The sequence below is a fragment of the Amblyomma mixtum genome, chromosome 9 (assembly GCF_055824585.1).
Source record: "Amblyomma mixtum isolate Tamu chromosome 9, ASM5582458v1, whole genome shotgun sequence".
Classification (NCBI taxonomy): domain Eukaryota; kingdom Metazoa; phylum Arthropoda; class Arachnida; order Ixodida; family Ixodidae; genus Amblyomma; species Amblyomma mixtum.
In genome coordinates, this window is record NC_143020.1 from 113483759 (window position 1) to 113507271 (window position 23513).

The following is a 23513-nucleotide window of genomic DNA, read 5'->3' on the forward strand; positions in this document are numbered from 1 at the left end:
GAAACACCAGACATTCAATTCAGTTCAATTAAATCCAATCTTATTTCGTTGGATACAGTCAGAAAAGGAAAAATGTGAATCATCTGCGCCCTTAGCCTTATCGGCTAGACTAGGGTTCATGCTAAAGGAATTGAAAATAATGTAGCGCGATAAACTCAAAATAATTGGTGGTATATTTCGGGATGAGGACTAACTGCCCAGCATATATCATAACTCTTTATGCTTATTTTGTTTTAAATTATGGACAAGCTCTGTACATGTGATGGATATTTACAAACACGCTGTTTCACAACAATGTGCTCGAAGTTTCCAAGAGGTGCCGTGTTTACGCATCAGGTGGTGTATTTCTCAAGTAATACGAAGCCTGGACTTGTTTAGGGTCCGAGCAGAGCAATGAAACAGCAACGCCGTAGTAACAGGAAAGAAGTGAAATGAGCAGAATGCTTCAAGGTGAGCGGACGTCACAGGCTCCAGAGGTGCGCAACGAATTTGTCCGAAGCAGGGACGTTAAACTGAGCAAAAGAAGGAACTTCTCGGAATGGAAATCTCGATGCTGAGAGGGGAAAAATGGCAGGAACCTCTCTGGCTGCCCGGAGTCCCCTTCTAGGCCAAAAAGAACGCCAGCGTGGTATTTGCCGTTGCTTGTTGCAACTTCAACTTCCACTGAGTATAAAAAGCTGCCGATACTGCAGTGGAAAGCATCACAGCGAACCGAACGTCCAACCACACCACCCCGACGCCTCGTTCAGCACTTCTAAGTCAATTTCAAGATGAAGGTGAGTTCCAACAGGGTTATGGTTTGTTGGGGTTTAACGTCTCAAAGCGACTAAGACTATGAGGGACACCGTAGTGGAGGGCTCCGGAAATTTCGACCGCCTGGGGTTCTAAACGTGCACAACTACCCAGGGTTTCTGCTGTAACGTAGCTTTGCAAAGGTAACAATGTTGGTGTTTCAAGTGAAATGCGAGGTTAACGCAGGCTTAAAACTGTGCTACAATTAGAGCCATGTACAATTCAGTACTGCTTGTGAACAAAACTCTGTAAAAGTTTTTTTTTCGTTTTGTTCAAAGATTAATCCATTGTTCTTAAAGTATTTTTTGTTTATAACGTTCCAGACATGTTAGAAATAAACGTTAAAAAATCTTGCCCTTGACCGTAATCAAACACTAGAACAACATAACTGCAACTTTCTTTACAATGGTAAAGTAGCGTTGCATGATCGCGCAGGCAGGCGAATTGTGAAGGTTCAGAACTTAATGAACGCTTTGCAAGGACCAACCCGAGGGCGACACCATAGTAATGCTGTACACCCCTACCAATACATGCAACGTACTTCCGAACGGATGCCATGGAGGCAAGCTTATAGAGCCGTTATTGAAGATGCCTAGTGAGGGATGGTGACGATTAGCCAATAACAAAACTTCAAAACAGACTAATTGGGCTTTGCATGCTATATGTTGCATGCAGGATGTAAAAGATTTATTGTAAACTAGTGCTGGGTGAAGAACACCTTTACTGCAACAAGAGTGGGAAACGTTTTGAGAGAGAATGCTTCATATATGTTTGTAATGTTGTTTTATGTTTATGACTTTATCATTATGAAATGATCACGAACGACATATTAGTACAATGCTTAGTTAGCATGTTAAACTAGTGTTGGCCATACAACATATTGTCACGGCTTGACGTACAGGCCGGCGGCGAGAACACGTGAAGGCAGGGGGCACAGCAAAACAGGCATGACATGTTAGTACAATGCTTAGTTACCATGTTAAACTAGTGTTGGCAATACAACATATATCATCTGCAAATTTTTAACATTATAATAACATTTCAAACACATCAGAGCACAATGTTTCCTTTAAATTTTGAGCCAATGTTTATGATGCAACATATAACTCTATTTATTTGTTAACTCTTAACATTAAAATAGCGTTCCAGTGTAACATGATAGAATACAGCAACTTGCATAACTTTTTTTACATTATTTGAATGTTCCATGTTGCCTCGATATTGATTTCCCAAAACGTATTTAAGGTTGCTGTTCACCGGAAAATGTGAGCTCAGTTTTCTGCACAGGGGCTCAAGTCAAGCAGCTCTCTGAGCACCCCAACTGAGACTAAAAGTTGCAGAAGTCTATTAGCAGTAGGCATTCGAGCACCTTGCTGAATATATATGCACAATCAGGGTTGTAAGTTTCGAAAGAAAACATTAAATAGAGGTCTGTCTGCTTGAGAAAGTATTTGTACACCCGTAGCGACCAACAAATTAAGCGTAGTACGTTTTTAACGGTTGCCTGATTTTTTTCATGAAGGTCACCTCTCGTGCTCCAAGAATGATGGAAGCAAACAAAAATGTGTCTATTTTCGCGAGCCTAAACCGCGGAGCGTGTATGTTTTGACTGCAGAGCTTTACAAGTGCAGCGATTTGAGTGATTTCGGGAACTGAGTAGCAGCGCTAAAAAAGAAAAAAATACAACTCAGGGACCATACGCACGTACCCACTAACACCAAGTGCTTTCCAGGAGGCCAACGCAAGACCTACATAAGAGGAATTGCGTTGGCTGCCACTAAAGCTTTCGGTTGCCAGTGCACGCGCGCCCATGCCCCCTCCATTCTCCAGCCTCTGAGCGCTGTTACTTCTACTGAAATTCTGGCACAAGAGCGTGTTTTCACGTACCTGAAGAACAATTTTTTCACCACCTGTTCCAGCATGCATCTAGGCAGGCTTTATGCACATACGGGCTGATTTTTAATATCTTCACAGACTTTTATTCTAAAGGCTGCGAGATACTTCGATGTTGTCTCTGCAGGGTGATGGTAAAAATGGACGCTATGTAATTCGTGACAGAGCTCAATTAATCCACAATTAAGCGAAAATTCACTAATAAAGATTTTAATTTTGATTTTAATACTCAAGGTTATATTGCGAGACTGAAAGGTGTCAAAATAAATGGCAAGCGCAGTTCTTAAATTTTAGAATCGGCATTTTGATTCGAAATCCACAATCAAAAATACGCTTTGAAAAGCTGGTTGAGTTGGCTTTAATGTTTTAATGATTCGTCAGTTAATTGAGCTTTACCACGTACATAATGTGTACCTTGCTGTACAATCCCCATTCACAAGCCACATCGACGTATCTCTCACTGTTTTTGAAGAAAAATCTTTAATGATATAAAAAACAATCCCAAGGTATTTGGAAGTTTTCTTCTCACCTGGTGACTAAATGCCCTAATTTTCGTGTCCTCTCTTTTATCCCAAGTTTTTCTCCACAACTCTTCTGATCGCCTTCGTGGCACACGTGGCACTGGCTGAAGAGGCAGCCAAGAAAGAAGACAAGAAGGACGTCGAAGCACGCGGTGGAGTCCTCGGTGGCCTCGGAGGCGTCGGCTACGGCGCCGGTCTCGGAAGCGGTCTCGGAGGTGGTCTCGGAGGCGCTGGTTTAGCCGTTGCCGGTCTCGGAGGCCTTGGATTAGGTGGAGTTGGTCTCGGAGGCGCTGGTCTGGCCGGTCCCGGCCTCGTCGGTGCTGGATTGGGCACTGGCCTAGGACATGGATTCCAGTCTGGCTTTGGCTCCAGCGCTGGAGGCCAGCAGGGAGGATTCCAGGGTGGTGCGGCTGGACATAACCTTGGAGGCGCTGGATTTGCCGGTGGAGCCGCAGGTAGTAACGTGAAGTCCTACACCAACAACCAGGGCTACAGCCACAGCTCTGGCTTCTCATCTGGCGACGGCAAGACCTTTGGCGCCGGCAACAAGCAGGGTTCGTCAGGATTTCAGGGTGGCGCCGGCGGACACCAGGCAGGATTTGGACAGAGTGGATTTGGAGGCGCTGGTGGCGTCGGCGGCGTTGGCCTGGGAATCCATGGCTAAAGGAATACAGAGGTTCCGCACTTCTTTGTGCCCCTTCGTATTTAAAAAAAAGAAAAGTCGGCATATGTGCTTATCGACCATCCGCTGTGCAGCTGGTAGATTCCGCGTCTCTAATTGAGCCATTCTTTCATGTTATTCGAACAGAAAACCTGATGACATCGCTGCAACTGCCTCATTATTACGTCGGAATAAAGTCGAGAACCTACTGCGATTTTTTGTTTGTCATTATACATCATCCTTATCATCAGCCTGACTACTCCCACTGGAGGGCAAAGACCTCTCCCATGTCTCTGCAATTAACCCTGTCCTTCGCCAGTTGCGGCCACCGTATTCCCGCAAACATCAATCTCATCCGCCCACCTAACCTTCTGCCGCCCCTGCTACTCTTGCCTTCTCTTGGAATCCACTGCGTTACCCTTAAGGACCACCGGTTATCTTGCCTTCGCATTACATGCCCTGCCCAAGCCCATTTCTTCCTCTTGATTTCGGCCAGGATGTCATTAACCCGCGTTTGTTCCCTCACCCACTCCGCCCTCTTCCGATCTCTTAACGTTACACGTTCTGCTGGGCGAGTTGGTTCATCTTGGTAATGTAAAAGCTTTTAGCACAAAACGACTAAGAAAGGACGGGGACAGAGCACAGACACAAAGGAGCGCTCCTTTGTGTCTGTGCTCTGTCCCCGTCCTTTCTTAGTCGTTTTGCGCTAAAAGCTTTTACATTACCTTAACGTTACATCTATCGTTTTTCTTTCCAACGCTGCATTGTCCTTAAGTTGAACCCTCTTTGTTTCTGCCCCATAGGTGAGTACCAGTAAGATACAGCTGTTCTATTCTTTGCACTTGAGGGCTATTGGTAAACTACCAGTCATGATCTGAGAGAACCTGCCATATGCGTTCCACCCCATTCTTATTCTTCCATTTATTTCCCTCTCATGATGCGGATCAGCTGTCACTACCTGCCCTAAGTAGACATACTCTCTTACTACTTCCAGCACCTCGCTACTAATTGCGAACTGCTGTTCAATTGCTAGGCTGTTGAACATTACTTAGGGCACTACATTAGGGCATTACATTACTTAGGGCATTACATTACTTAGGGCATTACATTACTTAGGGCATTACATTAGGGCACTACGCCCTGCCCAAGCCCAGTTCTTCCTCTTGATTTCAACTAGGATGTCATTAACCCACGTTTGTTCTCTCACCCACTCCGCCCACTTCCGATCTCTTAACGTTACACCTATCATTTTTCTTTCCATAGCTCGCTGCGTGGTCCTTAACTTAAGCTGAACCCTCTTCGTTAGTCTCCACGTTTCTGCCCCATAGGTGAGTGCCGGTAAGATACAGCTGTTGTATACTTTTCTCTTGAGGGATATTGGTAAACTGCCATTCATGATCTCAGAGAACCTGCCATATGCGCCCCACCCCATTTTTATTCTTTGTTATTTCCCTCTCATGATCCGGATCAGCGGTCGCTACCTGCCCTGTCATAATACACCCCATGACATTCATGCAGCCGCTACGTATAAAATGTGCTGAAAATGCCAGCATAACATCAGAAAATATACGAACTGCTAACTGTTGTGGACGTCCTCAGAGGCATGGCAACATCAGCACGCGCACAGAGACAGGAAGACAAGCATTTGTCATAAAGTAGTGTGAGTTACCGAAACGTCTTTATCGGTAACCGTGCCTGTAAATTGCTATCACCACCTCAATGAAAATGGTTGGCTATAGTTTCATTCAGTATCAAGACTGGGCAACACAGGTGCAAGTAAGAAAACAGATTAACCAAGAACATCTTTGGCACTCACGACCATGAAGTTTGAATGAAACACGCCACCAATAAAAAGAATAACCAATTTTTTTCTCAGGCCGCCAAAATGTTCTTTTTGTAATATTGCATTCGTTATAACAGCACAAAATGTCTTTCTGGAACTACCTTACCATCCTTGACAAGGACCACAAGGATGTTCTCAAAAAGTATGTTAACTGAAACTCGTGTTTTCATCTGCTGACTAAGTTTGCAGAAAAAAAAAATGTCACGCTCGTCTTCAAGGGTGCTTGGAAGCCGACATTTTTTTTAAATTCGAGGTTATTCCACAATTCGAAAGCATGAAGCTTCTAGGTAAAGCACGCCAAGTAGTTTTGCCCCAGCATTTAAAATGGTGACGTAATCATCAATTAAAACGGTGGCGATGCCAGGCTTCTCCTCACTGCGGTGGATAAGTGCGGGGAAACTTGTGATGACGTCGTTGCTGCCGAAATTTAAAAAAACCGCTGCCTTCGCTCACATGCTGCCGTTTAATTGTCGTCCGATTCCAGCAAACAATGCTTCATAAGCTTCCTCTTCGGTGGCGTTGGTTCTATTCCTTCAATCAACCGTTTCTACGCTGGAAACGTAGCGCCGCCGTTCGTGACGTCAACACTGCGGCCTCTGCCCGTCGCTCTGCACTGCAGAGAAGCCTGAACACCGACGCGACTTTATTCGGCGATTACTTCACCATTTGAAATGCTAGCACAAAAATAAATCGCATGTTTTACCAGCAAGTTTTACCCAATCGACACTTTTAAGCTCGCAAAATTCTGAAACCTCTTCAGGTGCCCTTTAACTAAGCAGACTTCTCACAAAAAAATTGGCAGTGATTTAGCTCTGGTTAAACCTGGAGGTTTGCGAAAGCAACCATGAGAGATAGAGAGAGAGCGCGCGGCAGCGGCGGCGGCCCCGGCACGCTAGCTATGCGCCGCTACTGCGCATGTGCAACTGGCGAGCGCGGCGGCGGCACCTCTGAGTCACCCGCGCAACGACGGCGGCGGCGCGCCAGCTGTGCGCCGTGTGACGTCACTGCTCCTCGCGCATGCGCAGTATGGCCTTTCGTCAGCTCCGCGAAATGGCTCGGCGACTCGCGTAGAGTAGCTTTCGAAACAAAAATTTAGGCTCGATTGCATTATATCATGACAGTATTTGGATTTCGCAAGCTATACTCACGCTTACTATTTTCCGTATGCTGAATTTTCAGTATACTGAAGGCAAGAAGAGCAGGTTGATGTAAACTGCCAATTTTAGTTCTGAGGCTTGCCAGCTGAACGAACGTATTGGGATTATTGAAACATTTTATTAAGGGCCTCAATACTTGCTAAATATTGCACTAGATTAGGTCTGTAAACGATACTCTTCGCAAGCGAAATTTCTAATTAGGTGAATTAATGAATAGTCTTGACTCGATTGTCACCAAAACAAACACAATAGGGATAAGTTTGGCGGAAAGCTTTGCTAGCTAACTTTAGTAAGCAAATGTAATATATGCAACTCAATCATTGGCACCAGCAGAGTTATCATGTCGCTCTTTGGTTTAGTGAAACTGCTTATTATATGAAAAATTTGAGTTTCTTGCCAGAGTGGGATGCTAGAAGAAGTGCCCGCCGAGGTGTCACCGTTGCTTCGGGGTCGTCCGCTGATCCCAACGTCCCCAGCCACGGCGACCGTATTTCGGCGAAGGCGAAACACAAAAACGCATATGCGCTGTGTGGTGTGAGCGCAATTTTAAGAACCCCAGGAAGCCCGTTTTGAGAGGTTAAAAGCACCAATCTGCAATTTTTAATGCGAGAGCATTATATGGCTATGTAGAACGCGTCATCAAAAAGTGTCCGCAAATTTCGTCCACGCGTTCATGTCGTTTTATAGAAATATATGAAAAAAAATGTTTGATTGCATTAGGTAGTGGGTGAAAAAATCTCGCTAAATTCCAAATTCACTTGATGTGGAGTATTTAGTTAATTAATTAAACGCCAAAAACACAGACGTTGCAACAGCCATGGCCGTCGGTAGAGCACTTGGACGACAGAATAGCCATGGCATCGACATAGTATGTGGACGTTTTGCTTTCATATTCCTTCAATGCGGGTCGCCGCAGTGATCTCAAAACGAAAATAAAGAATAAATAAAATAAAGTCTATATATTCAATTCTGATTGATTGTCTGACTTATTTCTTTTTTTCTCTATGCATATGCTTGTCATTTTTTGTATTGAAAAATGTTTGAATGTGCCCCTCCTGCTAGGACCATGCATGGTCCGCAGTATTTCAAATAAAAAAATAATAAAACGAATAAAAATAGAAAGCCAGAACAACAAATAGAAAATAAAAAAATTGAGGGAGAAAAAGAGGACAGGGAAAGGCTCTCGCGTATCCGCTCTTAAGCAGACTTGTGTGCAATCCTGTAAATTTATTTTTTTTTTGCAGTCAGATCCAACCCAATTGTTCACCGAAGCTCCGCCCTTATTTAGTACCATCACACACAATTCCTCTGCGACAAATAACTGGCCCGTTGTTAAAGCTTTTCTGGTTCCCTAAAAAAGAAGATAACTATGATTGGTTTGGTTTATGGGGTTTAACGTCCCAAAGCGACTAAGGCTATGAGAGACGCCGTAGTGGAGGGCTCCGGAAATTTCGACCACCTGGGGTTCTTTAACGTGTACTGACATCGCACAGTACACGGGCCTCTAGAATTTCTCCTCCAAAGAAATTCCAGCCGCCGCGGACGGGATCGAACCCGCGTCTTTCGGGTGAGCAGCCGAGCACCATAACCACTGAGCCACCGTGGCGGCAAGTTAACTATGAGACAAACCTTATGTTCATGACATTTTACGCCTTTGGCTAGTTTGATTAGAGAAGCATTGGAAAGATGATTTCGTTTAGAGTTGCGATTGGTCAGAGAGTAATAGAGGATGCTGAGGACCATGGATCGATGTTACCTACTGCTAATTTTACTTCTCTTATATACTACTACATACATAGAAGCGACGCAAAGGACGCAGATGTTGATACGTACGTACATGCTGACACTTATAACATGCGTTAGAGTAGTTAAGACCACATTAAAGACTTAAATAATGAGCCAATCAAATCGAAGTCGTTCGTGTTCGCCTCCTCATAAATTTACTCCCGGCCGCGGCGGTCGAATTTCGATGGAGGCGAAATGCTACAGGCCCGTGTACTGTGCGTTGTCAGTGCACGTTAAAGAACCCCGGGTGGTCGAAATCTCCGGAGCCCTTCACTACGCTTCACTCGGAACGCGGGTTAATGACATCCTACTTGAAATCAAGAGAAAGAAGCGCGCTTGGGCAGGGCACCTAATGCGAAAGCTAAATAACCGCTGGCCCTTAAAGGGCAACTGCAGCACTTTTTTGAGAATTTCGCGATATTCAAGAATTCAAATCTTTATAAGCTGTAAGTAAAGCATGCCAAGTGTTTTTGCACTAGCATTTAAAATAGTGACGTAATCGACGATTGAATTTTGCACTTCTCCTCAATGCACCGGAGGAGTGCAGGGGAATTCAGCGTGACGTCACGGAAGGTATGATTTCAAATTACAGCTGTCGTCAGCCACACCCTGCCCTGACTCGTTAGACGATGCCAAACAACTCTGGGCAGGGTTTGCCTTCGGTGGCGCTGGTTTTTTTCCTTCAAAGCAGGCGTTTGTGCGTTGGAAATGTACCGATAACTTCGATGACGTCATCATGCGCCCCCTACTTGGCATTGTGTGCTGCGGAGAAGCTTGAAGGGCGTCCGGATTTTAATCGGAGATTACTTCACTATTTCAAGTGCTAGCCCGAAAAGACATCGCATGCTTTACCTGCAAGTTTCACACATTCGACCCTCTTAAGCTCATTGATTTCTAAAACCTATGCAGTTTCCCTTTAAGGGTAACGGAGTGGATTCCAAGAGAAGGCAAGCGCAGCAAGGGACGGCAGAAAGTTAGGTGGGCGGAAGAGATTAAGAAGTTTGCGGGAATATGGTGGCCGCGGCTGGCGAAGGACAGGGTTAATTGGAGATACATTGAAGAGGCCTTTGCCCTGCAGTGGGTGATGTAAACGCTCCAAATTTGGCAAGCTCTTTCCGGCGACTCTTCCACGCTCGCACCATCCTCCGTCGCTCGCACCTGTGTGTACCAGTTCAGAGATCTATGGGTGTTGCTTAGATTCTTTCAAACGTTGGGCAGCTTCCAAGGCTGCGGCTAGCAAACCGCGAGCTCCGGCTGGTTTCCAGCGTAAGACTTGACACTCAAGAAGTACAGAAGTTACGACTTCTCAGTATAGCGAGCTCTGCTTTAATTGTTAAGCCACCCCTGCTGAAGACTATTTCCTTCAGGGCTTCTTCACGATTTATGGCAGTAAAATTCGTTGCTTACCGGCGGTGCTCCAAAAAGAATCAGTGGGGCTTGAAATACGCACTGCAGGCAGCCATTGTTACTTTATATCTTGGTCTCGTTGCCGCTCCCAGGCCTTGATTACTTGTGTCACTTGTCTGGACAGCCAGATGTAATGGCGCATATGCGGAAGCGAGGAACAAAATGGGGCCACCAACAGCGAACTCGCCACTGCATGCGTGAAGGTACCCTCGTCGACGGACTGAAATGCTGGATTGCGCGAGTGTATGGGTGGGTCGGACAAGAAACGAAAATGTTCTCGGAGTCGGTATCTGATCTTCGCGTACGGTTCCAGCGTTTCTACGCGCTGCCTTTGTCGATAAGATAAGAGCCGCCTCTACTGGTGCCTCAGCTACCGTAAGCAGCCAGATGACTTGCATACCAGATAAGCCACACCACTATCTCACAGTTACGATGGCCGCATAAAGATGGCTTGCGCGGTGACATACGCTACCACGAAGCCGCCGTGGTGGCTCAGTGGTTATGGCGCTCGGCTGCTGACCCAAATACGCGGGTTCGATCCCAGCGAGCGATGTCAGTGCACGTTGAAGAACCCCAGGTGGTTGAAATTTACGGAGCCCTCCACTACGGCGTCCCTCATAGCCTGGGTCGCTTTGGGACGTTAAACCCCAATAAACCAAACCAGACGCTACACCATGCCTATCTCCCCACCATAGTAAACAACATATCCTGAGCTGAGAACTTCTTTTTAACATTCGCACGGACATAGCCAGCCCAGCCTAACAAAGGCAAGCTCAACTTCTCAACTGGGCTTCCAGCAGCGCCTCGTTCAGCCTATGAAAGCTGGGACTACATTTACTTCGTGACCACATCGCTTTCAGAAGGCAATACGCTTAGCAACTACCCATTTTCCCCTGAATGTCGTGTGTCACTTGGCACAAACATCATTTGCACAGCCCGCAAATTCTTTGCCGGCATCGGGCGATAATCTACCCGCCCACTTGACAGCGCCTTATCATATGAATTCAGAAAGCGCATGTGTAAGAGCAGGTGCTTTTTTTCTCTTTTGTGTCGCCCCTCCGCGACGTGATAATGCGCTGACAAGTGGGAGGGTTGATTGGTCGCCCCAAACTGTTAAAGAATTGGCGGGCTATACCGTGGATGTGATGTTTCAGCCTTGCTTAACTGTAGAACTATTTCCGGTTCACTGGGCGGCATAAATAACACGACCTATACCGAGCTGTCCGCATTTTGAGAATTCCTAGACAAAGAACGAGGCTTAAATCGAAGCAACCACAAAAACAGACGGCCCAGCTTTCCGCAGCCCACTTACCTCTATTCTTACCAGGTATTCAGCAAAGCAGTCCCTCGGAACAACGTCAACGTCATCGCACCGGTGGCCGTCTTGCGAACAGACGCGAGCACGGTCCTGGCCGTATACAGCTCGAAGCAGAACTTCAGCAGAGTGTGTCGCAAAGGGAGGCAACGCGGTTACCTCGCGCGCCATGGTCCGCACGCACTGCCCTCGCTATGCTGTGGAATGGGTTTCACAATGTACTGTCGCGCTCAATATGACTTGCAACACACGAGCGTGTGGCCGCTGCGCTTTCCGGGCGCACGGTGGCGCCAACAAGCGGCATGCCTGAAAACTAAGTGGAAAGGGTTCTGTTGTTCCACCAGTCAGCCGCATCCCCCGCGTCGTCTGCTCTGCGCAATCTGACATCAACTGCGACATCTGACATCAACTGCGACATGCATTGTCACGCAAATGTCGCCCGCGTCGTCTGCTCTACGCAATCTGAGATCAATTGCGACATCCGCCTTGCATTGTCACACAATAGCGCTATGCTCCCCTCAAGACCAGACGACAGAGGGGAGAAGGGTCGCTGCTAGAAGAGCAAAATCCTTTCCCTTTGGTTTCCAAACGCACCGTTTGCCGGCCCCACTATGCTTCGGTTAAGCGCTGGCCACGCTTTCAAGCGTTGCAAGTCATATTGAGCGCGATAGTACAGTGGCGTCGTGCACATGCGCCAATCCTCCTCGCCTGCCATTTCACCAGGGATTTAGGGCGAAAACGGCGGTCTAGTAAGCATCACATGTGTTTGCACGAACTTATGAGACCTAAAGCGCGGTGAACTGCCGTAATCAGGACAGTAATAGAAGCTGACGAACGCATTGGCGTCAGGCAAGAAGTGATCTGGTTTACCTGACTTATTCTCGACGCATTAGGTGCAGCACTGACAGCTACGGGCAGCAAGGTGTGTCTATAGTTGAGACACGCCCACCTGCCCTTGATCGACAAAGCCACTACTGCACGTAACTATTACCTGAATGTACGCCCACCCAGAAATTGTAGAGAAAGTTTCGTAGAAAGAATGAGAGGAACCTCGCTCGCATGATGACTTCACTTCGACGCAGGCAGATCAGTGTTTTAGGAGCTTCGAGAACCTACAGTAATTCGTAAAATAGCCACTGGTCGTCCTTGGTGCATTATGATCTTTGCAACTCAGTGCGGTCGAGATGCAGCCAGGGTGCTTACATATTCCTTTGTATCGCATCGCACATGCTTTGAGAACCTTATTCCCGCGTACAAGGAGCAGTTTTCAATAGTCTCCAGCTCTTTCTTCTTAACAGTACTACTGTTTCTCAAGATCATATTTTATTTTAAGAGCGTCAGCAGTTACTCGCCCCGTTTCGAGAATTCGTGGGGTCTGCTATCACCCTGAGATCAAAGCGCCATCTGTGGCAGCAACTAGAAAACAGCACATCTCGCATTGAGGCTTGTAGCGCCGTCTACAATACCATTGTAGAAACAACCACCTGCCGCGTGCCAATTATGACGTCGCCGTCCAATATGGTGGATAGAGATGGAACTATGCGAGTATGACGTCAGGGGACGAAATGACGGCATAGTTTAGCTAACGCTCGTTACTTAAACGTCTTCCAGACGGTGGTGGCCTTTTTTATCAAGGACTAACGTAGTGTAAGCTGTCCTTTGATCTCTAAACATTTACGTTCTGGAATAAAGCGACGATTTAATTACTTGTGCGCTTTTTGATTAAACGACCTTTTTAATCGATTGGTTATCGATTGCATGACTCTAATTATACTTCTGCTATCTCAATCACCCATTTTTAAATTTGGCGCCACGATTCGTTTTAAAATTAGGCACCACGCTTCCCGTCCACTCACTATATCGACGTTTATATTTACATTTTTGGCTCTAATTAACGAACTGATTATCCTATCGGCATAAAATTTTTTGCGCACCAGCCTCACATCACTCTTTATTGATTACAACCTCTCGTTTGGCGCTATCTCTTATGAGAGCGACACAACTGCTGCCGACACATTTTGCGGTCTGCCTGACCACCCGTCGTCTTCTCAACTCGATACCTTTGTGTTTCTCATCGTAGAATCAACATGCCGTGCTTAGCGCATGTCCTGTGTCAGTCTTTCTTGTGTACGTCTTATTTCAGCGCTATTACCATTTCTGTCTTAAGTAATGCACCATCTAGCCCAAATTGACGTTCTTCTAAACCCAGCTATAGGCTTGCCTTCTCTTGGAATCCACACAATCACGTTCTCTCAACAGGTACGACCACGTTGGCCCAGCAAGCAGCTTCGGGCCTATTTCCACACTGCGATTTGAGGACAAAAAAGTCCTGGCAGTTTTCAATTGCTAACCGCGAATTATTGCACGAAAGCACAGTATTTGGCAGGTGTACACCACCGCCACGCACTTGAAAGCGTGGTTGAGATGCCCGCTGACCCGGAGAACCAGTTATGCGCGTCTTCTACTTATTCATCGTCAATGCCAATTCACCGGAGGTAGTACATACGTCGGCGGACTGTGCTCAAGTGCCGCGTTTCTGCAGCATTGTTTTCAACGCCAATGCGTTTTGCTCTAGTGCCGTGTTTCTGCCATAACATTGTCCACGCCAACGCGTGCAGCGCACATCTCTCTGTCACTACCGCCGCATAGTTAAAACCGCGAGCATTAGTTTCATGGAAGGCGATGTGCAATACCCAGCGCGACAATATGTTGCAGTTTAACGTGAGGCGTGCGCGGCTGCGGCAATAGCCTAGACTCGACGCAGGCACAACTCAATCTTACCTATCAAAACGTGGCTTCGTGAAAAGGGGACTTTTGTGTCATGGTCTGTGAACTTTCACTTGTTTCAGTAGCCAGAAACTATTGATCATTGCTTTGTGTTTTTTCGTGATGCTGTGTTTTTTTTTTTTGGACATTCGTCAACGGACTGTCAAAAAAGGGCTTTGAGATTGAGCCCTATACTCTATGATTTTCGCCTCCAATGGAAGGCTCTAACGTTCCATGTGATCTTTTAGTGCTCATCTGTACGCCTGCTTAGCCTCTGGAAGAGCCGCATGACAGGTAGCCACACAGAGCCCCCACGTTCATCGAGTCTTTGTTCAGAGAGCAGTGTGCTATGGTGCGGGGTGCATATGCTGCACAGGATCGACCTCCCCCCTGGCTCCCTTTCCTCGATGCATGCGTGTCTCTCCCAGAATTTTGATGTGCTGAAAAAGTGAGAGCTGGATTCTGGCGTGATTGTGGTTTGGCTTGGTTTATGTCGTTTAACGTCCCAAAGCGACTCAGGCTATGAGAGACGCCGTAGTGAAGGGCTCCGGAAATTTCGACCACCTGGGGTTCTTTTAACGTGCACTGGCATCGCAGAGTACACGGGCCTCTAGGATTTCGCCTCCATCGAAATTCGACCGCCGCGGCCGGGATCGAACCCGCGTCTTTCGGGCCAGCAGCCGAGCGCCGTAACCACTGAGCCACCACGGCGGCTCTCTGGTGAAATTGTGCATGACGGGTTTCGTGATGCGACCTGGTTAAGTCGGACTTGAAGCCTGTCAGGGTGCGTGTACTTCCAAGCAATAAAGAAACAATAACTGCGGCGGCAGCCAAGTGCTTACCCGCTGCGCGGCCTGCGAAGCTGATCATTTCGTTCCGCCGCGGTTTCGACTCCCAGTCGCGGATACTGATTTGATTTTTTATTTATTATTTTATTTGACATAGACCCACAAGCACCGCGGGCATAACAACATTCAAAGAGCTTGCTGGGGGTTGACCTGCAAGAATAGTGCTCTCACACGAAAAAAAACATCTGAGAAGGAGCTCTATATGAAATATATGCGCTTCTGTGAGAGCTCACCGCATCTGGACAACGACAGACGTCGCGAGTCAGCTCGATAAAGGTGCCGCGTCCGAGAATTTAATAGGAAACAGTTCATGGACAGCAAGTCATTGTCTGCACAGCAGGCGATGGCGGAGGCTGTTTATCCGTACCCTCAAAATGTGCTTGGAAAAAAGAAGAAAAAAAAGCACAATGGAGACAGCCTAGAAAAAATCAGGGAGGATGGGAGCTCCCTTGACAGTAACGCTGCGAAAACAGTGTACAGTGTAGCCTTGCACGTTAAGGAATACCTGCTGCCTTTCACGGAGTATATATGGCAATACTCAGGAGCGAAATATTAGCCAGGGAACGTGAAAAACTAGCAACATTCTCGGCTAGAGCAAAAACTTATCTCCTTTAATAGAATACCAACTTTAGATTTTGATATCTAGACTGAATCAGGCAAAATTTCGAGAACACATTTTATTATGACGAAAGGGGAAATACGCGGAGTTTCAAGACCTCGAGATAACTGGCCGGGAAGAATTCAACAAATCTGACAATTTCAAGTACAACAATGAATCAACAAGCACTCTATGCAATATGCTAGATGCAGACGAAGCTGCCATGTCTGCTTCTCACATTCAAGCTCCCATCAAGCACCAACCTCGAACTTTATTCGAAGCTGGTCGTCTTGCACGTATCTTCTGCAGATGGGCGAAGTGAGGAGAAAACCGCCCATTGAAACATATAGGCCGTGTACACTTCCAGCCCGTGGCCTTCCAAGAGATGAATTCAAAGGCACAGCCTCGTCCACGATCTCTTCTTCTTCTCCTCCCTTTGGATGGACAACACGAAGTTTCACCCTCGGCTGGAACGGCCACTGAACAACGTCGTCCATGTCGCCCTTGTGCAGGCGGAAGAGTGCACGCACATATACACCATAAGGATCACTTACAAAGGAGACACCGGGGGACATGCAGTAGCCTCGGAGGTATACACGCTCGCTCTCATAAACAGCCGAACCTCGACTCCGTGCTTTTCTGTAAAGTGATTTGACGCCTTTTTTCGACAAGCTCGCACAGCGACGCCTCTAGGTCAGGTGTTACTACCTTGTCCACGCGACCCACTGCACAGCACCTTTCTTCCACTTGTTCCGTGGCCCCCTTGGAGCTTCCTGCAGCCTGTGTGCCACTGTCGCGCTTTCCTCTAGCCTTTTTTGCCGACTCGCCTACCGGTAGCTTTTCCATTGAACGCTTGCGGTTGGAAATAGTGTTCATATTATCACTGATTGCAGTTAAACGCTCTTTCGTTTCTTCACTGAACGCGGCTATTTCATCCGAGCATTTTTTCAGAGACTCACGATGTTCTGTCCTGACTTCTACACCTTCCTGCCTCACTGCGTCCTTCACGCTGCTAATGCCCCGTCCGAGTTCTTCTCTTAGCGTTTCATGGCAGCTGTTCACCCCGTGAAGAACTTCGTTGAGTCGGTCGCCATTGGCGCCAGCTGCTACGAGCACCCGCTCCATGAGCGCCTTCAGTGCACCGGCCTGCGCTTCGAAGGATTGCATGAATGACGTCAACAGCGGCGTCTCGTCCTTGCGACCCGAGTTCTCTTGGCATTCCATTCCACCATGCGTCGCAGTAGCAGGGCAGCACTCCGACTCCAAGTGCGCGCACACTTGTGAGCAAAGAACTCTGGCCGAACACCTGGGGCAGCGAACGGAGTGGTGCCGACATTCGCTTTGGAAGTGCTTGCCGATCTGCGATGCAGGCAGCACTGCACTGCAGTCGCTCCCTTCGTTCCAACATTTCACCTGCAAAAGTATAAACGCACTGCAATTTTGAACAGTTTCGACAACTTCTCCAAGATCCAACTCAAGCCGTGTTGGTCTTTTCGTTATTTATACACCTGCTGCATATGCCAAACTCGGTCCAGTACAGCTTCGCCCGGTATCCAATGTGTAACTTCGGGATGTTCAACTCCGCGTGCCACACACTGCTCAACTTGGTGTGGGCCTTTATAGCAGATCCGTATTTTTTTCTTTTCGCAGCCAGCGCCAATAATTTGAAATTAGCTAGTCTTAGCATCGCCGTATTGCAAACACGCTAACTGCGACCATTCGGCAAATATGGCTAACCAAGCATGGCAAACGTAGAAACGGCAGCGGGTTACCGTATCTGCCGTACGGCTGACCGGCTACGCTAGAAAACTAACTTCAACTGCCGGGTTGCGCGTCCGTCCATTCCAGCGTACACGTGACCACGTGCGCACGCACACCCCGCCTAGCGCACTGCACAACCTTTTTCGCAGCTGCTTAGCAAGTACTGCCTAATCAAATCCTACCTATCCAATAGAACTCAAGTTGTGAAAATAGGTGCCTTTACATCGAAAGCTAAAGCTGCTAATTGTGAAGTGCCGCAGGGAAGTATTTTAGGACCTTTACTTTTCAATCTCTATCTGAATGATGTCGTCACTATTAACCCTAAAGAAAATATATTATCTATGCAGATGACACTAGTATTTTTTTTGCTGGCAATGACATTAATCTTCTTGTTGAACAATGTAACAGTGGAATGAAAACTTAGAGGAATGGTCGAGAGTAAATGCAATGAAGGTAAATGAAAGCAAAACAAAAGCGATTATATTCAGGCCGAAGAACAAGCACATACCTCCGCATCAAGATATTATAATAAATTAACTCGCGATGCATCGCTTTAGTCGAGAATTTCAAATGTCTGGGTGTCACCTTTTCCGCAAATATGTCCTGGGATAATCACGTCAAGCATGTTCTAAGCAAAATAAGTCAAATAACTGGTGTAATAGGTCGTTTAAGGTATATCCTTCCCACACGAATCAAACGTTTGCTTTATCATTCACTCTTTCAGTCACACTTGAACTATCGTCAACTAGTATGGGGAAACACAACATACACTAATATAGAACACATCCACCTGTTACAGAAAAAATCTCTCCGACACACATATAATGCTTCTTATACTGCTTCCACCTCAACTTTCTTTAGCAACTCTGGTGTAATTCCAGCTCACAATCTATATAGATATCGCTTAAGCCATGTATATAAACAAGAAATCCACAGGAATATCAACGATATACGTAACCTATCCCAATTACAGGACAGAACTCCAAGTTACCTTACAAGACACTTCGAGGATTGGTCAGTACCAATGTCACGTTCAAGTTACGGGAAACAGTGCCTTAAGTACACAATACCAACGCTTTTGAATTATTATAATTCTGTCCGTTTTGACCTTATCACGGCAACCTACAAGGACCTCCGGCAGATGTATTTGGTTTCTATGTAATGTTATCTAGCCTTGCTGTTGTTTTCGTTTGGATTTGTAGAAGTGAGTTCCGCTGTTGTTTTCTGTTCTTTTTGTTGTTTTCTGTTGTTTTCGTTTACAAGTACTAAGTCTGTATTATATTAAAAATGTATATATATGTTTGCATATCAAGAATATGTTATGTGATGCCGCCACTCTGCCAGAATAAGGGATTGTGGACCCGTCAAGCTGTCCAAGGACAGCTTGACAACCCCCCCCCCCCCCCCATCTGTACTTGATGGCAAATAAAAGAAGATTTCATAATGACGCCCCTTGTAACCGCTACACGCACCTGCGAGGAGATAGCCGGAAAGTCGTAAAGGAAGGGACTTTATGGAATGCAAGGAAAGGAGCTGAAGTTTGAGAACGCTCAACGTTTGACACTAGCTTTCGGTGGATTTAACGATCTCTGCAACAAGAGATTTTTTTTTGGGGGGGGAACATGGCGGCGGGTTGTAAATCGCTCGAAATCGCAAAGCAACGAACACAACTCATAGCTGGCGAAACTTGCTCAGAGCTTCTTTGGAGAAATAACGCCCATGGCATGATCCAATCTCTTTCCATGACGTCGCCTGCCACTTGAAGCACGCTCGTTATTCTCCGTTGCCACGAAATAAAGGAACGGTATCTCTGCATGCTGTAATGATCGGAGGCCCAGCTAGCGGCAGAACGGCGAGCCAGACAGGCGCCGTCAGGTATGCGGCCGAAAGCGCTGCTGTTTTTCGGAGAAGACGCAAGGAAAAGGGTGCCTGGGGACGGCGGACAAAGGCTGTAATCCCCTTCGCCGGCGATGCTGACTGCGGCTCTGGCGCCGAACTGCGCTGCTGGGGACTAGCAGCGGAAACCGGCGAGCCAGTCAGCCGCCATCAGGTATGGGGCCGAAGCGCTGCTGCTCGGGGGAAGACAAAAGAGACACTGCGTGGGGCAGCTACTGGCGACGGCGTCGGCGTACACAAAGGCGTCTAATCCCCTTCGCCGGGAAGGCTGAGTGCGGCGCTTCTCCCGGACTGACCGCGGAACGACGGACGGGACCCAGTGGCGACTACAGCGGGGGCGACGGCGCCGCCAACTCATTACCCTGTGCGCCCTGAGGATCCGACAAGCGGAGGGGCGACACGGCTAATTTGTCCCTGAAGAGGTCACCATTGTGAGCGGTCAGCGCTCGCGTCCCCATCGATCAAGCTCATCACACAGCAGCAACGACCTTTGGGCCTGGTCAAACAGTTCGCGACTGATAGACGCCAAGTTCCTCCTTGCCCGTGTGTGTGTGTGTCTGTGCGGTGTGCGGTGCCACGTGGGGAAGGCGGAGCCTAAGAAGACGCTGGCGGCCCATTGGACGCTCAACCAGAGATCAGATTCCCTAGCTGGGTGCCTGGAGAATCTGAACCACTTCCAAAAAACATGCACCCTGCTTTTCACGAAGGCAGGAGGAGAGCCAGAGCAAAGGCCCTTGAAGCCAAGCTCGAAGGCTCGGAACACACAACCTATGTAGACGCGGCGGAATACGAAGGAGGCGACTCCTTTGTGGTCGTGGCCGTGAACGACTCGGGTGAAACATTAACGGCCGGTTCGGTCAAAACAAAAAACTCAGGGACAGCGGAGGAGGCGGCTATCGCCATGGCAATGGCCAGCACCAAAGCAGTCACCATAATTAGCGACTCCAAGGTGGCTATCAACAATTTTGCGCGGGGTATGATCTCCCAGGAGGCAGAACGAATATTAAGACATAAAGACTGGGACCAAAGAGAGGTGGAACTAATATGGGTGCCGGCACACTCGGGGAACAGGGGAAACGAGTTGGCTCACAGTATAGCTCGAGGTTATGTCAGCCGAGCAGTGAGCCGGGTCGAGTCCCCAAATTTCACGAGAGATGCATTCATATCATTTCACGAATACACCAATCAGTTTAAACTGGAAAGGAGGATCTATCCGCCACCAGACAAAAAGCTCGACAAAAGCCAGGAGGTAACGTGGCGTCGGCTCCAGACGCGAGCCTTCTTTAGCCCGTCGAGACTAGCACACATGTATCCAACACAATACAACGCTACTTGCAAACAATGCGGCGAGATAGCCGGATATGACCACATTTTATGGAGCTGCGAAAAGGCGCCGCCACCGGCGGACCTACTACCAGTCCCTTCTCTAGAGCGGTGGGAGGCTATACTGGCCAGCTCAGACCCGTTGACGCAAGTCCGGGCCACTGAGTGGGCTCACAAGGTCGCCAAGAGCCATGGGCTCGAAGCCACCTAGTATAATACCCACTAGGGCTCAGTGCTGACAATAAACGTTTTCCAATCCAAAAGCAGCCATCTGTGGGGTGCCAGATCCTCTTCCATTTTCTGACTTTGGTCTACTTGCTACTGTACAAAATGTAAAATAAACCTTCAAGCTTGCTATTCCTCCCGAAGGCTTCCCTCCGTAGTCTGCCTGTTTCGCCCTAATGCGGTGAAGACCCTGGTCCGGATCCCCGAACACATCAATGCACTGATTGTAAGGCGAAGACTTTGGTCCCAAACACGCTGCTGATACGCCCTGCCGCCCGCCACGTATCCCGCCTGACCGCAATCGAGCAAGCCTCGGCATTGCGCTGTACAATGAAGGTATACGAAAAAAAAAAGTTTGACGGCTCCGTTTTTGACTCGAGGCCAGTGCCAGTGCAAAATCACTTTTTCTTTCACGTAATAATTAGAAGTTTTTCTAGCAGAACGTAAATAGTGTCTATTTAGTTTATATGCTTACATGATTTATTTTGTGGGAATCCTGGCTTTCCGCCGTTGCCTTTGCGCGGCTGTGCCGGCTTCCTGCGTTGTTTCTCCTCTTTCCCTTGCTCCCGCCTCAGGCGGTGGAGAGGCGGCTAGGTGACTAATCACTGTCATTTGGCCACAGCTCCGCCCCGGCTCCCCAACGGCCTTTGCCATTGGCGCCTTTTGGCGGGAATCCGGGACCCGCTTTGGGGGGCCGCGCACTGCGCGACCGTCCGAGCGGGGCCCAGAGAGAGAGATCCCTCCGAGACAGCGTAAGGTGCGTACGTTACTGTTTGTCCGTGCCGGCCTTTCCCGTTCGGACCAGTGCTTACTCGAGCTCGCCCGCACGTGTCCTCTGACCTGCAGCGGCTCGAGCCTGTCCAGCGGGGTCCAGCGACCTCTGACAGGCGTACCTTGCGTTGAATGCCCACTCTCTCTCGCAACCGGCCCAACGGTCGACACGAGAGAGAGATCACAGCACTGCCGCGGGGACATTCTCCTGCAGCGGCGTGCTAGCGGTGCGCATTACTCGAGTCGCTTCGCGCGCGCAGCGGAGCCTTGCTCCTCGCGCGCCCCCGGGACGGGGTGACTTGAGTGTGTGTGTATCAGCTGGAGGACGATGTGAATAAACGTCTCCTTTGTGAACTTGGAGGCCTATTTCTTTGCGGCGAATCGCTCTCCTCCCAGCGGAGGCTGAGTGCACTGCATCGGTGTCCCAGTGTGTGTGTGGTGACGGCTGATCGGGGCCCTTGGCTCGCGCGAAGCTCGAACCCGCGGTGGGTGGTGGCCTGTGTCCACTTAGAAACCCACAATTTGCGTCTTTATTTTGGGGGAATGGCCGCCCTGCTTGAAGCAGACTTCTATACACGAGCACAGATAGCAGAGCGATCACAGTCGTTCAAGAATGCTGAGATGCGTGGCAATATATTCCACAGCAGTCTGCACTGCGAACGTACAGCCTTTGTCAAAAGTTTGGAGCCCAGGGGGTTTGCTTCTGAAGCACACTGTGTGGTTCGTAATGCTTCTCGAGCGCTCCAAGTTTCCTGAAGGTAAGAAGATTTCTGGTCCTGCCTCCTCCGATGGGTAGGACTACCACAAATGTTACAGGAGTCCCACTACGAGGCTTAGAAGCAAACCCCCTGGGCTCTAAACTTTTGACAAAGACTGTACCTTCCAAAACGCAGTGCGACAAATACAGCATACAAATACAGCTTTGTTCGTCATTACAGCGCGGACATGTTAGCTACATTATATTTTTCTTTCAAACGCCGCTGCAGCCCCATTTAACAGTACTATTGTTTCTCCTTCGTTGCAATGATCGAGATGTTTTGTCGGCCATGTGAACAGTTTCCAGACTTTTATACAACGAAGTTGCAAACAAACTAAAAACCAAACCACGACTGCCTGTTCCCTCTCCTCATTCTTACCTCTCTCCTGAGCAGCTCGTCGGCAGGAAACTCCTTCAGGTCGACGTCTTCCTCCTGGCACTGGTGACCGTCCAGGGGACACACGCGCCCCCCGTCACGTGTGCAGAGCTCGTAGCAAGACTCGCAGAGAGCGTGCATGCAAGGAAGCAAGGCTGTTCGGTTGCGAACCAGTCCACAGGCGCCGCACACTCTGTACGATGGAAGGGGCTTCAAAAAGCTCAGAGGCCTCCAATCCAGTTCTGCGGAGAACCCGACCAGGGTATACGCCACGCTTCCAGGAGGCATCGCTGTCCGCCTGCGCTCGCTGCTTGACTGCCAGCACGAAATGACCTTTACGCCCGCTGAATATGGGCTCTTATCGCTCCCGGTTTGAGCTTTGCTCCGGTGGTCGGTGCGATTGCAGCCAAGGCTGCAATCGCATCGATATCTGCCGCCTAACCGTCGCTTGAGCAAGAGCACTGCATCCGGTGAATGCAATCCACTCAGCTGCGTCGGCCGGAGGCTCTGTATCCCAAGCAGCCCAGGTAATCGGCCAAAATATTGTAAAAGAATGGCGTTACACTGGTCCTTTGTAGAACCGGCTTTTGCCAATATTTAGTAGTAGTCTTTATTACTACATTTCATATGGAAGGTAAAAGAATGTTTGCTGCCCCGGCATCTGCTATCGCGCTGGAAGCACCTGAGCTGGGGCAGCGGAAATAAAGGATAGTAGGCAGTGTGTAGGAGTGAAAAGAAAGAGGTGAGGGGATAGTAGAAAGGACAGGGGAAGGGGTACACTGACAATAAATGAATCTATTTACATATGTACACGGTAG

The 23513-nt window shown here is 48.2% G+C and overlaps 1 protein-coding gene and 1 pseudogene across 1 annotated transcript; one reads left to right on the plus strand and one right to left on the minus strand.

Moving 5' to 3' along the window:
* Window positions 1–706: 706 nt before the first annotated feature.
* On the plus strand, window positions 707–4073 carry LOC149330802 (uncharacterized). The gene is made up of 2 exons (XM_089561473.1): window positions 707–776; window positions 3262–4073. The coding sequence occupies exons 1-2, from the start codon at window positions 771–773 to the stop codon at window positions 3868–3870; spliced, it is 615 nt and encodes a 204-aa protein (XP_089417599.1). The 5' UTR covers window positions 707–770; the 3' UTR covers window positions 3871–4073.
* An 11297-nt stretch (window positions 4074–15370) lies between these two features.
* LOC149330803 (uncharacterized) lies at window positions 15371–23047 on the minus strand (annotated as a pseudogene).
* Between the last annotated feature and the right edge of the window lie 466 nt (window positions 23048–23513).